We start from the raw sequence: 14,851 nt of genomic DNA, 5'->3' as shown, positions 1-14,851 counted from the left end.
AGAAATTACAGGAATAAATGAAACCACTTTCTTTACTGGAAACAAAAAAGAGAAAATTCTATCTTAATTTGAAGAAGAAGGTAACATTTGCAATAAAGATGTAGGTAAAGAAAAAACATAGTAAAGGCTAAATGCTCAAACAGATGTATTATTTGCTAAAAAATAATCCTTAGGCCTTCATAAATTTAAAAAAAAAAAAAGTAAAATCAACCTGATAGGTGAAGGTGGCCATCAGCTTTAGAGTTTCATTCTCTAGTGTTGCAGTTCGGCACCTATGGTGGCTCCTGTTCTAGCACATTAATTATGTCAGCTAAGTAAGAATTTGCTTAACTACAATTTATTTGCTGTGACAGCTATAGATATTCTGCACTGACATAAATATGAACTAAACAATGTAATCAATTAAATTACTAATTATTATGGAACAAGTAATATTCTTTTTATTTGGGAACAAACTTTGCAAAACATTGCCAGCTCTCTGCAGTAGGAAAGTCTGGAATATAAGATTACCATTGTCTTTTAAAAATCACTGATGAAAACTGAACATAGTAGTTCTCAACTTGGCATACACTAGCAGGCCTGCAGATATTAGTATGGCCGAGAGATGCTTTGAGCAGGCCACTGGAGACATAAGCTGCTTGTCAGGGAACATGTTCATGCATTTGTCTTAGAAAGTATACAAGAAACGTAACAGAGAATAGTGGATCGTCAGCCTTGGAAAAAAAAAATTAAATTATTATACAAAAATCAAGTTACTATTTCTAAAGGCAGGAGGCAGCAAAAAGCAATCTCTTTGCAGGGAATAATGGATTATAGATTCTTCACCTTTATCTGTGTTAGGGATACATACAATTTACTGATCAGTAACTAACTTCAAAAGCGCTTACCTTCCATCTCAAAATCACTGAAAAACAAATCAACCAAATTCTGCCTTCCAATGATGGGAGGGGACAAATACCTCAGCAAAAAGAGGGACAGCAGATTGCAGTGGCTTACTAATACAGCTTTACCTCAGACTCCTAACACAGAACATTTTATGAAGGGCTATTATATTGTTTGGTAGTCCTTAAAAAGATTTTGAAGCCCTTTCATAGTGATGGTATACAGGAATCCATGCAATTGGTGTTCTAAGAAGTCAAACAGTACTATTAAATATTGCACTGTGTTTTTTTAGTAAAGAAACATTTCTAGCCACTGCAGAGATGAAATCACTGGACTAACAAGGGTGGAACCAGGGTGCTGGATAATCTCATCTTGGCTCCGTTTCCCATAAAAGGTTGCACTACATGATCTTTTGAGGTCAGTCCCATTCAAATGGGGCTATTCCTTCATTCTGTGAATCTAATGAACAGGCAGAAATAGGTGTCTTGCTAGCAAAAACTCCTGATTACGTGATAACTGGAATCTAGTCAGTTGGAAATGGTGTGATGGCAAGTTATGGTTCCTTGTTAGTATTTGGAGGAAGAGTAACAGGAAAGTGAGGTAAACTGAAAATAGCGGCTGTCAGATAAGCACAGATAAAAACCTGCCCTCTAATTTAGAAGTGCAGCTTTGGAAATGAAGATTTGCAGAAGACATACATATATAATCAATTTCAGTCTTAGGAGTTTGATATTGTTTTATTCAGACTACTACTCTATTTGTTCCTCATGGCTAGAATTCACTTATTGCTGCTAAAAAGGTTTGAAATGTTTGATTTATAATACAGTCTTTCAACCTGTCAGGATAAAGCCTTCAACTTTCCAGACATAATGATTTTTTTCTATTATTATTTTACTTCAGAATTTACTGTCCCTGACTTACATTTGCCAGACACTATATAAAGTTGTAGGCATAAGTTCTTTAATTCTGTCTTGTTAAAGCTCTAGAAAATGTTTGGTTGTTGGTTTTTTTGTTGTTAGTTTTTTTAAGATGCTTTAGTTGTAGTTGGTGTGGGGAAAGAGGTTGCTTTTAACAAATGGTTTAAATGAATAACTATGTATTATTTGTTTTTCCAAAACTGTATTACTTAGCTGTAATTCTTTGTGGTATCTACCAACATGGAAACCATCCTGGAAACTTCCCCTTTTTTACTTTGGTATGTAACATAAACTGAATGTCTCCTTAAGCCTGAAGAATATTCCCTAAACACAGCTGAGGAATGCTGATAAGGCACTGCACAGTCTCTGTGGACATAATTCTATGAATGTTTTAACCAGCATCAAAGCCAGTTCACCACTCAGACTTGTGAATGCGGTATTTTATTGTGGCATGTTGTAAGCCAATTCAAGGAAGCAATCCAGGCCAAGACAAACAAAACCAGCCAACCTTTCCTGGCAAGTTTTACATGTGGACTCTTCCATTGATTCGCCCTCAACTAGAATAAGAGAGCTAGATACTGAGAAACAACTTCTACATTGTTTGCTAATCTGTTTTATTTACAGAGACTAGATGACTAGTCTTGCAAACAGCTCATCTGGCATTCGTCAGCAGTGCCAAAGGTAGCACTCAATCTGTAATATTTTTAACAAGGTATTACATAGATGTACTGATCAGGTTGCAAGTTTGAGTCTACAAGAGCTACAAAACCACTGTTGCAACAGTATGCAATATTTCTAATAGGTCTTTAAAAAAGAAATAAATCCTATACTTTTAAAGTTGCTTGTTTGTTCTGTCAATTTAAAAAAAGGACAAAATGGCTCTAGGAATTCCTGGTTTGCATAACAGCTGTAATATTTTATATACACTGTGTTTGGTTTACTGAAAATCCAACTGTCAATTCAAAATAAGAACATGGTTATAAGTCAAGAAAAAAAAATCAAGATTTATTTAGTGATTTAAATTATATTAGCTATACAGTGTCATACACTTCTTCAGAATATCTGCAAAAGATTTGCTCATTTTTATGTTGACTTCTCAACTCCTGCAATAATGTTATCTTTCTTATAGAAGCTCTCAGTTAAAAACTGGAGAGGTGATTGGGTTAAAATTCTGTCTCACTAGCTCTGATGATGGCAGGTAGGCTGGAACATCAGGAAACCAACATGTACCTCAATACCACAACCTATCTATGCGTAACAATTATATCAACAGAGCTTTTGACTTCTTAGTAGATGTGAGATTATAGGCTTACACCTCTACAATGTTTATTAAGAAGATGCAAGGATAGGTCCTGAGGAAGCAACGCATGTTTGCTTTTCCCAGCCCTTTGCTTGAAGTTCCAGGCATGTATAACATGGAGCATTTAAAAAAAAGAAAAATCCAGGGAGCTCTTTCCTTTGTGCCAAGTTTGGAAGCAAAAGGAAATGGAAGAAAGAGTTGGCAAAGGATGAAAAGATGTGGTCATGAGCATGCAAAGATTCTGGAACAGTCACTGGTCAGACACTACAGCAGAGGACAAAGAATAAAGCAATGAGGGTACAACCATCTCAGAAAGACAGAGTGGGAAGCACACTGGTCAAAATGTCAATGAAGTTATGAAGATGAAACATCTCTACAAAAACAAGGAGATAAATAATATAATGGAAGAGGAACTTCCTCAAGCCATAGGGAAACATGGAGAAAAGATCAGTCAGCATTTGAGAAAGCAATCATATCTTACATGTATCCATTAATTCAAGGAACTTACTGGAAAGAAAATGCTGTGATGCAGGTCCAAAATCTCGGTGTGCCTCCTGTAACTGTTTAAGGCGATCCTCTACAGACACCTACATATAAACATATACACTCAAAATCGACATTGCAACACCAAGGTCATGATAAGAAAATCGCTTGCTTTTGTTTTTTCTAGTGAAATCAACTTGCTTGTGTGTCACAGCAATTATTTGACATCCACCTATTTAAGGCTACATATTTTTCTTTCATCTTAATGAGAATCATGTTTCTATCTTGCAGTGTTCTGGTGTGAGAACTGTAGATCAATAATGAACAACAGTAGTTTCATGGTGACTACAGCCAGCTGCTAAAGTTTCTGATCTCCTCCCAACCCTTCTGTCGTCCAAATTCCCATAGTCAGCAGGTCTCACAGTTTGATTGCATTGATCTCACGCTGCCTTTCCAGCACAGAACCATTTGGGAAGACAGTGCTTCACTGGCTGACATGATGCCCCTCAGTTTAATTGAAACTGCAGTAGCAGTACTTTGGTTGCTTGGTTAACTAAATTTGAGAGGACACACACAACACCCCCTCCGAAAAAAAAACAAAAAACCAAAAACTGAAAAGCAAAATAAGAAAAGAAACCCCACTACCAAATTACATTAGGAAAGGAAAGATCTGATATAACACAGTAACAGCTTTGACTCTCAGGAGTGACTCATTCAAAATTACTGGCCAACAAACTGGTGCCTAGGTTTTGAAAATTCATTCCCACTACCCTCGTTAGAGATGTGATAAGTATTTCCTACCAAAAAAAAACATAAAAAAGGGAGAAACTTCAAAAATTAATAAATGAACTTTTAACTGATGTAAGAAACTTCACTAAATCATTAACTTTGAAACTAAGTATAAGTTTCAGCTGTAACCAGGCACATGGATTTACCTTTCTCAGACCATTTAAGCACAATAATCATAACTAAGCAATATGAATCTCTAAGCATATCCTCTTCTGCTTTTTATGCTAAATTGCTATAGCATATATCTTATAGCTCTACTAATATTTAAATCACTTTAAGTGAACATTCAAAGACACCATAAAACAGCTTTCATAGAAGCTGGAAACACAACAGGAATTTTTACACCAGTTTTTGGTGACACAGATTTATGCAGTAAAATCTACTGCTACAAGACATACAAAAAAAACCATGCAGCAATAGTTCCCACTATTTCCCAGAATTTAATGCAGTTTCCTGTCCAAATAAACTGCTGAAATAGATTGAAAGGAAAAGCTTTTGGCCAAGCTACAGCAGGAAAGGCAGCTCCTTTTGTTGCATTGGTACTAACAGAATAATACCTTAGTGACAGAAGTAATGAACAAATGGTAATAAGTGAATCTTTTCAGAAAACAGGACAGTGAGAAACATCCCTCCACCCACACCTACGGCACATAATCAGAAGAATACCTGTAAAAGTTTCCACCGCATATTAAGATCATCCAGTTGACGAGACATCTTTAAAGATGGATAAAGGTCAAGTGGAGACAGCTGGCTGGACAAATCATTCACTGTTTTAACTTTTAAGTTGATGGGAGCAATTTCTTCTCTAAAAGCCTAGAAGGGTAAGAAACACACTTATGTTCAGCTGACATCTGAGCAGCACAAAAGTGTAAATTCCACATGGTGCTGACTGGCCCAATGTGGCAGTTTATGCTAAACAACTGCACACAAGTCAGTTCTCAGCAAAGAAAGTTCACTCACTTCAATATCCTTGCTTTATCACTCATATCCGCCTTTGAGGAAAAACAGTATGAAACTTACTGAAATGCCCATAAGCAAATTGCATCCCTAAAATAATTTAATTTATTGGATTTTTTTGTGGTGCTGTATGGCTTTAGAGCTTTTCTTTAAAAAAGGAAATACACAATGCTATATTAGGAGCTTTAGCAGCATAGAGCCTGCCAACTGTTCTTAAGAAAAAAATTTGTTCAATAGCTATAGTCTTCAAGTATTAAGCAGCTGACAAAAATTCAATTTAAAAACTATTATTGAACTAGCAAAGCATGGAGGAATGTATCTTCTAAGGAAAAAGAGCAAAATGTTTTACCTGATTAGAACCAGAGAGTAAAGCTATTACAATGACTAAAAAGAAGTAAAAGGTTTATTGAATCAAATTGAACTAAATATAGTGTTAAGACAAAATTGATGCAAGTTTAGTTAGTTTAAAAAATGCTTCAAATGTGTTGCTTACTGTGAGCAGTTAAGTATTCAATCCTATAAACAGTTTGATTAAACATCATTAAACGAGCCCAAAACAGCTGGAAAAAAAAGTATTTTCTTTGGACAATTTAATTATTTACCTCCCTTCCACAATCACTTTCATTAGGCCAAGGAACAGAAAGAATATACTGTCAAGAAAGAAACACTGGGTTTCTGGACAGCCAGTAGGCCCCTATTCCTTCAGCAAATGTTACAGTTTTTCCATAGCAATGAAAATCTGAAAGACTTTGCTTTCATCTACTTTACAGAAAAAGCCATTAAGATATGACAAATCACTTCTTAGCATTAGAACAAGGAGCTATTCAGCATTAGCTTCTTATTTCTTGCTTTAGTATCTATATTAAAAAAGAAGAGAAGGAAGAGATTCATTACTCTTTTCAAATCAACAGCAGTCTGGATATTAACTCACCTTTGACTGCCTTTGTTTTAAAGATTTCAGTTCCATTAACATTGAAAGTAACAATATAATTGGGAGAACGAGGATGCTTACATTGCTTTATGTGAAATAATGTAGCCCTGTGAATTCACAGACACTGTATAAATAGAGAGAATATCTACAGAAACCTGCTTGCAGCCCATTTTATTCTTCTGACACCAGCATCTTATGCTGAAGACATGAATGGTCAGGTACACAACCCCAAGGTCTTCTAATGCTTTGCTGTATTCATTCTTAAGCTTAAAAACCGAAAATCTGTGTTTGTGAAACAGAAGCTTAGTAGTAAATGCCAAATTTGCCCAAAACAACATACTTCTCTGCCTTCACATGCATACCCACATGTTCTCCTGGAATCCATGATATTCACTGCACTATACTGTTTCCAGTCAGCTTTTCTGGACAATGCTGTCAAAAGATATTCCTTCTTGGGGAGCTTTGCATTACCAGGTCCCTACCCAATCCATGAAGTTAAGCAGGGGATGACTACTACTCATCAAAAGCAGCCATGCCTTGGGATGCTGAGCCCTGCATGGAACAGCAGGAACTGGTTTGCCCATAACAATATTATAGGGTAGTATGTGTTCTTCAGTTTGAAATAATCTTGGTGAGAAGCCAGGCTAAAGTAAAAGCAAATGCAAATTTGCTTATACAAACAAAAATAGACAATAGACATGTTTAGTTTGTGAAAGACAATAGACATGTTTAGTTTGTGAAAGTTAAGAAACATTAATTAAAACTATGTATTTATTTCTGTATGATTAAGAAAGCTCTGAATGTTTTTTTAAAAAGAGATTTACACTGGATGGCCAAACAGATCTGTGTGTGTATGTAATCCCAGCCAACACCTTGACTGTGGCCCAGCTCTGGACTTTATTTGAGACTTCACATACCATCTTTAAAGAATTTATACTGCACATAAGAATTCCAGCATACAGTGTATAAATATCTAATATGACTAGAGGGACTAGAATGGAGAGGTGTGACACACAAACAAACTAAATATTTTCCAGGAGTTCCACACTTACCGTAGTTTTCTCAATCTGATCTGGTAATGAATCTATGAGCAAGTCTCCTACAGGTTTCCAGCCATTCCTCACATTTTCAGCCTCCTTCAAATCAGCATCAAGGTCATCCATGGCACACTGAAGGTCTTTCAGTTTTTCTAATGCTTTGTCCACTTGCTTCTGCCAGATACTGGCACTGGCATTTAGGTTCTCCCATTTCTCTTTTACCTCCAACGACTGCTTACGCATGGCTTTGGCAATCTTCAAGGCTTTCTCCTCAGGGGTCAATTCTGCAGAGGGAAAGAACAGATTTACTGTTTATTTCTTAATTTTGTCTAGTTAAACAGATAATGCTCCTGAAATACACGTTCAAGACAGTCAGTAAGTCCAGTGTCAACTGAAAACTTATTTCAGCAGGTACAAGGTAGAATAAAGTCCACCTTGATGTAACTGAAATAAACCTCAATCATTCCTACTGACAACACAATTCTTGATCAGACGACAGGAACCTATTCCTGACTTCCATATATTATGATACCCACAAAGTAAAAGCAGCTTACTGCTGATTTATTACTTTTGGAGGGACAGGGAAAGGAAATATAAGATCTTCCTTCCTGGAAACTTCATTAGGTAATCTTTGCATCATTTCACGTAGAAAGAGCAAGGACAGTGCTTTGTTCCTGGATCTCTTACCACTGCCTTTCACTGTGGCACCAGGATGTCTCTTCATAGTCAATAGCAAAACCCAAGGTACACTAAGTACCGTGGGGGCCACGGTTCTGCAGCACTACATCAGTTCTTCTGTGTAAACACCGAAGTCCAAAAAGGCTGGTTTAAATAGCTTTTCCAAACCTACAAATATTCTATTAAGCTGTTGACTGAAAAAGAATCAAGCTTATGGTGGACTATTTCTCACAAATTTCAGGTTTATGTGTCTAGATCCCACACAATGCAGCAACCATAGAAAACCTTCAGTTTGAGACTGAGCAAGACCCGGACTACTTGAAAGCTAAAAAGAAAATCCCAAAAAATCCCCAGCAGGTCCTGCTGCCTACTGCCCAGGGGGTCCTTGCTGAGAAAAACTCATGGGAAGCTTCCTTCATCAGGGAAGAGTTGCTTCAGTAATGACAAACAAACATAGCCAGTCTCAGAGGATTCCCCTTCTACATAAAAGCAGACATAAGAAACTATAATGCAAAAAACTGAGAACAAAAGAAGGAGCAGAGATGTGACATGCACTGCAACTAAGCCAATTAGCCTTCTATTCAGTCCTATATAAAAGCCCTGGGAAAGGTTTATCATAGTACTCTTGTGATTAAAATTCAGGTGTTGTCTATGAATAAATTATACACAATCACGCAAAGATGAATGTACCATTTTTGTCAGAAGTCAGATGTGACATACCATCTTCCATTTCCTGATAGACTGTCTTTAAAATCATTATAACTGACTGAGCTTGGAGTCACTACTGTGGTTGGAGGAGGGTGAGGGGGCAACAGAAAAAATGGTGTGGGAGGGAAGTTTTTCTTTGCAAAGGCCAGATGAATGTCAAAGTAAATGCACAGTTATGGTTGCAAAAGTTACCCTAGTATGCTTCCTTGTATGCTACTGTTGTTCCACAGCACCCAATACAGAAAAGCATATCGTAAGTAATTAACACAAAATAAAACATTGAAATACACTCCAATTTGTTGAGAAGTCACTTTTTGTCCAGTTAAAAAAGTAACAGGGAGTTGTTTGGATCACAACCAGAATTTCAGCCTTCCAATTCCACATATGTGTGCTGTTTTTTCTTTTAAAGTTTTTTTTCAAATCTTAGCCTATATAGGTCTTGATATATGCTAGACTATGACCTCTGGAAGAGTATTCAACAAGACAATCCAGACACCATCTGGGAAAAAAAACCCCACCAACCAAATGAACAAAAAATCGACCCACAGTGCAATTATAATTTGTATTACAATTGTTGCTATAGGGAGGAGAGGGTGTTGCCCAAAAGCACAAGGACCTTGATGGGAAGTGGTTATGTAGGAGAAACAGCAAATGAGGAATGGCAACCAGAGCACAGTGGAAAGCAAGAGTAATCAACCAGAGCCAACAGCATCAAGGGAAGGGAGACACATACCCAGCCTGTGGGTTGTGGTTCGTGTTTTGACCTCAAAAGAGGAAGCCATTTGAAGAAAGAGTGCAGCTGAGTGGTACAAAAGACATTTTGAGCTAACCAAGTGTCTTAGGTTAATATTTAAGGGACTTGTTTGGTGTCATAAGCTATTACATGAGAGCACTGCCTGTGTGCACCCTGCCTGTAAAAGCAGAGATTGTACCCAGGCTTAAGGACACTGCAGTGGCAAGAAGATATTGCAGACGAGAAACTTGGAATGAAATGACCGGGAAAAAAGCCCACAATGCTTAACTAGATGCAAAGAGATACGAACTACGTATGTAGCTCTGGGATACAGAGATGTGGCAGTAACCTACAATTTGCAATACTGACACAGCAGAACAAAGATGAAGACCAAAGCTATGCTGTTATAAATTGCACCTTGTCTCTGGATTTACAGCATTTCACAGTAGAATAAACTGCATTATAGCACAACATAATTTTGCAATGATCTTTACCCCAAATTCTGCAAAGAAAATATTTCCTTATTTCTTTTGAAAAGAAATAAAGCTCATGCTCTAAGTAAAACCCTCTTCAAGGAAAAAAAATCTTTTACACAGAAAAGAGCAGCTACAAAATGCCTATGTAAAGACATCAAAGAAGTTGTTATCATAAGTACTTTTGGAATAATTCATCTCTGAGAATAATAATATTGATGAATGAATGGGAATTCACTACAATCCAGTGACAAAGGGACTGTGAAAAACCTAGAAGTCAAGCTGCACTGAAAGACCAGCATTTAATATTACAGGTTCTCTCATAGGCTGAAGTTTCCTGTTTCCTATCATACAGTTTATAGGCTCTTGGCAACCAAACCTCAGGAGTGAAAGCTGGAAGACTTATAAATGAGGATTAAGGGAACACCCAGAGGTGGAATACCTTACATAAGGTAAGGCAATACTGAGCTTCATTGAAAGGGGACAGAAAACTGCAGACCTATTGGATAAAGCCTCCTCTGTTGGTACCTTGAACATGTGAATACAGGAGATACTATAGCCAGAAACTGGACTAAGGCAAAATTCCATATATGCAAAGCTGCAATCCACCATTTTGATCCAACATCATGCAGTCACATCATTCTTTATCTATTGTCAGGGTCAAAACCTACCAATTCTGCATAAAAGAGTAGAATGTTGTAAGACCTGAGCAGGTCTAAGGTAGATTATTAGCCAGTTAAAACAATCAGTCACTTGACAAAGAACATGTGGAAAGCTTTATAGTAAGAGCTGAAAATTTTACAAAACTCTTTGGCTTTCCTTAAAGGTATTGACACAGCAGATCCAATGAGTGCTCCTTGCTCTAACAGAGGCAATACGAAGTGGCTACAGCAATAAATGGACTGGATGTAGCACTTGGGGATAGGTTCAGGGGTGGATATGGGGATGCTGGGTTAACAAGTGGATTAGATAATCCTGAAAGTCTCTTCCAAGCTTGATGATTCAGTGATTAGAAGAGGGGGCAATAGCCTGACTTCATCTGGCCAGCTAAAACAAGGCAGCTTTACTCACAGAAGAACTAGTCACTTATTTGGGGATGGGAAAAAGATTCCAGAATGACTGGGGTGATACAAGTATCCCAACAGAACTGAAACCCAAAACATGTTTGAAGACCATTTGTCAATGTCAGTGCTATTGTGCAAGGATATCTACTACATATTGTATTTGAAAAATATTAATTCATTGCAAGACTGCTTTATTTTTCAAATGCTTTGGAAGTGCTTGTAAATCTTGCACTAAAAAGACATTTACTAGGGAAATAGAGCAAAACATGTGCTTTTATGAGCTATAAACCATTCAGCATATATTCATTTAAGAGAAATACATCTTGTATAACTTTGTTTTCCATCACAAAAGCCCAGCTTATTAATGAACAACACATTATTCTTTTTTCAAGCAGAGATCACATTATTCAAGATACTGGTTGCATAGCATAAAATTGTAAATCTCAAAAAAGTGTCTTAACACTAAGATTTTTCTTCTATTAGTCTGGAATTCCTTTAACCAGCCTGTCATTACACAAACCAGCAGACAGGATTCCTTTTTGCTGGGAAAAAATTTTACACAGTAGTAGTTGCTCTTTTGTTCCTACTTAATATAAAGTCTTCTCAATCATCAATTTGATCGGTGTCTTCCCACCTCTTTTTTTTTTTTAATGGTACTTATTACATTATCTTCACTTCAGCAGCTACTCAGAGAGTAAGAACAGCCTATATTCACTGGACCATCTGTTTACCAGGGAGGACAGATATTAACTGACCTTGCAGTCAGGGGAAAAAAAGTCCTCTTCTGCAGTGAAAAGAAAAAACCAACTTGATTTTAATATACATTTTCTGTCACAAACAAAGCATTGAAAGCTTCAACAGCTTTTCTGTGTCTCCAGCAAAGACAGAGTGCCATAGAAGGAAAACTTTCAGGCCTGAATTTTGAGCATATTGTTTCCTTGCATGCTTACATATAGAAATAATACCAGTGAAGATAATTCTTCTTGCTTAAGAATTTATTTTAGACCTCTTAAACTATTTGGCTGTAGCAGTTTTCATTCCTATCAACCAACTAATCCTTATTATGTAGCCTAGTGATCTCTTTACATTTTGCCAAAATTACATTATTTTCCTCTCATTTCTATTAAATTCTTAACCAAATGTACTGGAACTGGAGATGATTTCATGTTGCCTTCTTCTTATGTGATGTCAAACATTGTCTCTACCTTGTTTCAATTAATCTTTGCAGTAAAACAAAGGATGACACAGCACTGTGTGCTCATTACAAAAACTTTCAGAGCATTAGAATAGGCACAAAGGCCCATTATCAAAATCCTACACAGATGATCCAAAAGCAGTGCTATCATTGCCTCATGAAGTCTTCAGCATTGCTGCAGAGAAAGCATTGTCTGAATTTCTAACAACCTTGACAGAAAACTTAGTCCTGATGTGATGGGGACAGGAAGTTTAAGAATAAGCAGCAGTTGGTTAAATGTTAAATTTAAACATGCTTCCCACCCTTAGAGAACACCCTGTATTTCAGGTAAAAGTGGGGCACAACAGAGCCTACAGGTCAAGAATGAATATGACTAGGTTTATATCCCAAGGTCCTCATGAATAAAAAACCTCCAAACAATCAACCAATAATGAAATTAACCATTTTCAACACAGGCCAGCCTGTTTCCATTAACATCCTCTAAGATTGCACTTCACAACACTCAGCAAGTGGAAACAATTTCCTTGAACTTAACTAATATGGCTCTGAGCAGACAACCACGTAGACCCTACAGGGAGAATTTCAAAGCTTTACCAAAGTGGACTAAACTTTTATGGTGACCAAATGATCTAACTGAAAATAAGAGAGAGAAGTATTTTGTGATTCTCTCGTGGGTAAATGCACATTTCTCTTATCATACGAAGAAACTCTTAAAAGTCATGAGTGAACAAGTTCCAACTAAAACAAAAGCAGCAATGTTGAAAATAGCATAATTAGTTTCTGGATATGATTCCACTGACTTCCAGTGGGCTACATCCTCTTCATTCTCCTAAGCACTTCTAATTTACAGTCAAGACTTCATAGTCAGTCCAACTGCACAGCAGAGGAAAAAAGAAATCCCGGTAGTGTGTGATAGCTAGAGAACAAACACAAGTGATTGGGAATAGAAATGCTGCCTGGTATATACCTGTTATATATTAGAAAAGAATAAATTGCCTATTTTCAGTGAGATCTTCCTTGCAAAAGGAAAAATTATGACAGAGAAATTTACGTAAATGTCAGTGGTGGTAAGCAAAAAAGCTTAGCTTTTATATATGCCTGAAATAGGTAAAGATATTGTCCCTCTACAAGTTTAAATAAAGTATCTACATACAATTCATTGATACTTATTAAATTATTTCTTTTATAACATAGATGTGATTTATGGGGCTTTCTATTCAATTAATAGGAGATTACAGATGGTAAATACTTATTTTTAAATGCTGTGTTTATCACAACAGCCTTTGCTACCAAATAGCAGCTTTCAAAGCTAGGAATTTAATTGTCTTAAGAAAATTAATTTACTAAAGTAGTTAGACAACACTGCAGACTCCCAGAACCATTCACTACAATGAGAATCAGTGTAGTGGCCTGTGATGACCTGCTAGGATGTTCCACTGCTTCAGTGAAAATATAAGGACAGAATTTCAGCAAAGCTTTATCATCATTTCATAGAACCCCAGGGACATAAAATATGAAATCTGCTTTCCTTTGTCTTTCCAATGGCCTGTAACCTTATAGTACATCGAATTAAGAAGCCAGCTGTAACTATGCCATAGAGAATTATAATTAACATTTTTAGATCAAAGTTTTCTCCTATACTATGGAGAAATTACAAAAAATGCTAAAAACATAAGCATTTTCAATTTCTTTAACCTGTCCATCCATAAAATTCAGCAGCTGGCCTGCTGGCTTATCAATCACTCAGATGCTGAGGCAGCTCAAATACAGAAAGACTGTGAAGCTTGCTTTTTTGTGATGGGGCCTCCCTACATAAACATGGCAAAACTAAAGCAGAAAAAAGGCAGATGGGAGATATAATTGACTAAGAAAATAGTTTCCTGGAAAGTAGAGAACTCTGTCTGAATGTGCCAGTTACTCTCTGGTACAGTAGAAGGCCAACACAAGAAGCATAAGGTGAAGATGGGGAAAGAAGAAACCAAGGCTTACTCATAACCTGAAACTACATTATTGTCTTATGTTTGAAATTAACAAGACCATTACAGAAAATAATGGGTTATCATAAGGCATGCTGTAACAAATGTTCTCTTTGGATGGAACAATAAATGTGTATATATATATATATATATATGCACAAGTCCTTCAAACAGGTTTCAGTCAGACAAGTTCAAAAATTATTCTGATCACTTTTCTCCTAAATCTGTCTCATTCTTTGCCCTTGCAACAATGCCCTCCCCGGCATGAAAAGATCTGTGGTGAAGGAGAAAATGATCAAAAATATTGATTAAAAAAATTAGATTCAGAGTTTGAAGAAAATGGAAAACAATTTCACAACCTTTATCATCAGGTTAGCTAACTGTTCCCCCAAAACCACCCCTTCCTGTATACAAGGTAAGAAATAACCTCAAGAAACTGATTTCCAATTAATGCAAGTTTGAGTTAGTAAAATAGTTTTGCTATTTCTATTATAGAACCAGCCAAAGCAATGTTCAAATCAAGACTGTGCAGTGTTGACTGTTTGTCAATATTTTTAGAAAAGACTGTTGGTTTAGAATCCATAACCACACTCCACGTTTATCAACATGAAGTGGACTTCACTGAAGTTAGCAAGTTAACTTTAATCAACTACAGAGAACACCAGTGACCAAGAGTCTGACAGAAAATTAAAAAATTAGCATCTTAAAAGCAAACTAAAGCCCACACC

The 14,851-nt window shown here is 36.6% G+C and overlaps 1 protein-coding gene across 6 annotated transcripts in view; it reads right to left on the bottom strand.

Moving 5' to 3' along the window:
- UTRN (utrophin) overlaps positions 1-14,851 on the bottom strand; it is a 302,322-nt gene that overhangs the window by 69,696 nt on the left and 217,775 nt on the right. For all 6 annotated transcript variants that reach the window (XM_068184872.1, XM_068184869.1, XM_068184866.1 and 3 more), the window contains 3 exons: positions 7,312-7,580; positions 5,038-5,184; positions 3,608-3,686 (listed from right to left, as the gene is read on the bottom strand). In XM_068184872.1, the coding sequence (XP_068040973.1) occupies positions 3,608-3,686; positions 5,038-5,184; positions 7,312-7,580 (495 nt within the window). The remainder of the gene's footprint in view (positions 1-3,607; positions 3,687-5,037; positions 5,185-7,311; positions 7,581-14,851) is intronic.

Source organism: Anomalospiza imberbis, chromosome 3 (genome assembly GCF_031753505.1).
Source record: "Anomalospiza imberbis isolate Cuckoo-Finch-1a 21T00152 chromosome 3, ASM3175350v1, whole genome shotgun sequence".
Classification (NCBI taxonomy): domain Eukaryota; kingdom Metazoa; phylum Chordata; class Aves; order Passeriformes; family Viduidae; genus Anomalospiza; species Anomalospiza imberbis.
This window is presented reverse-complemented; position numbering and strand designations above follow the sequence as displayed.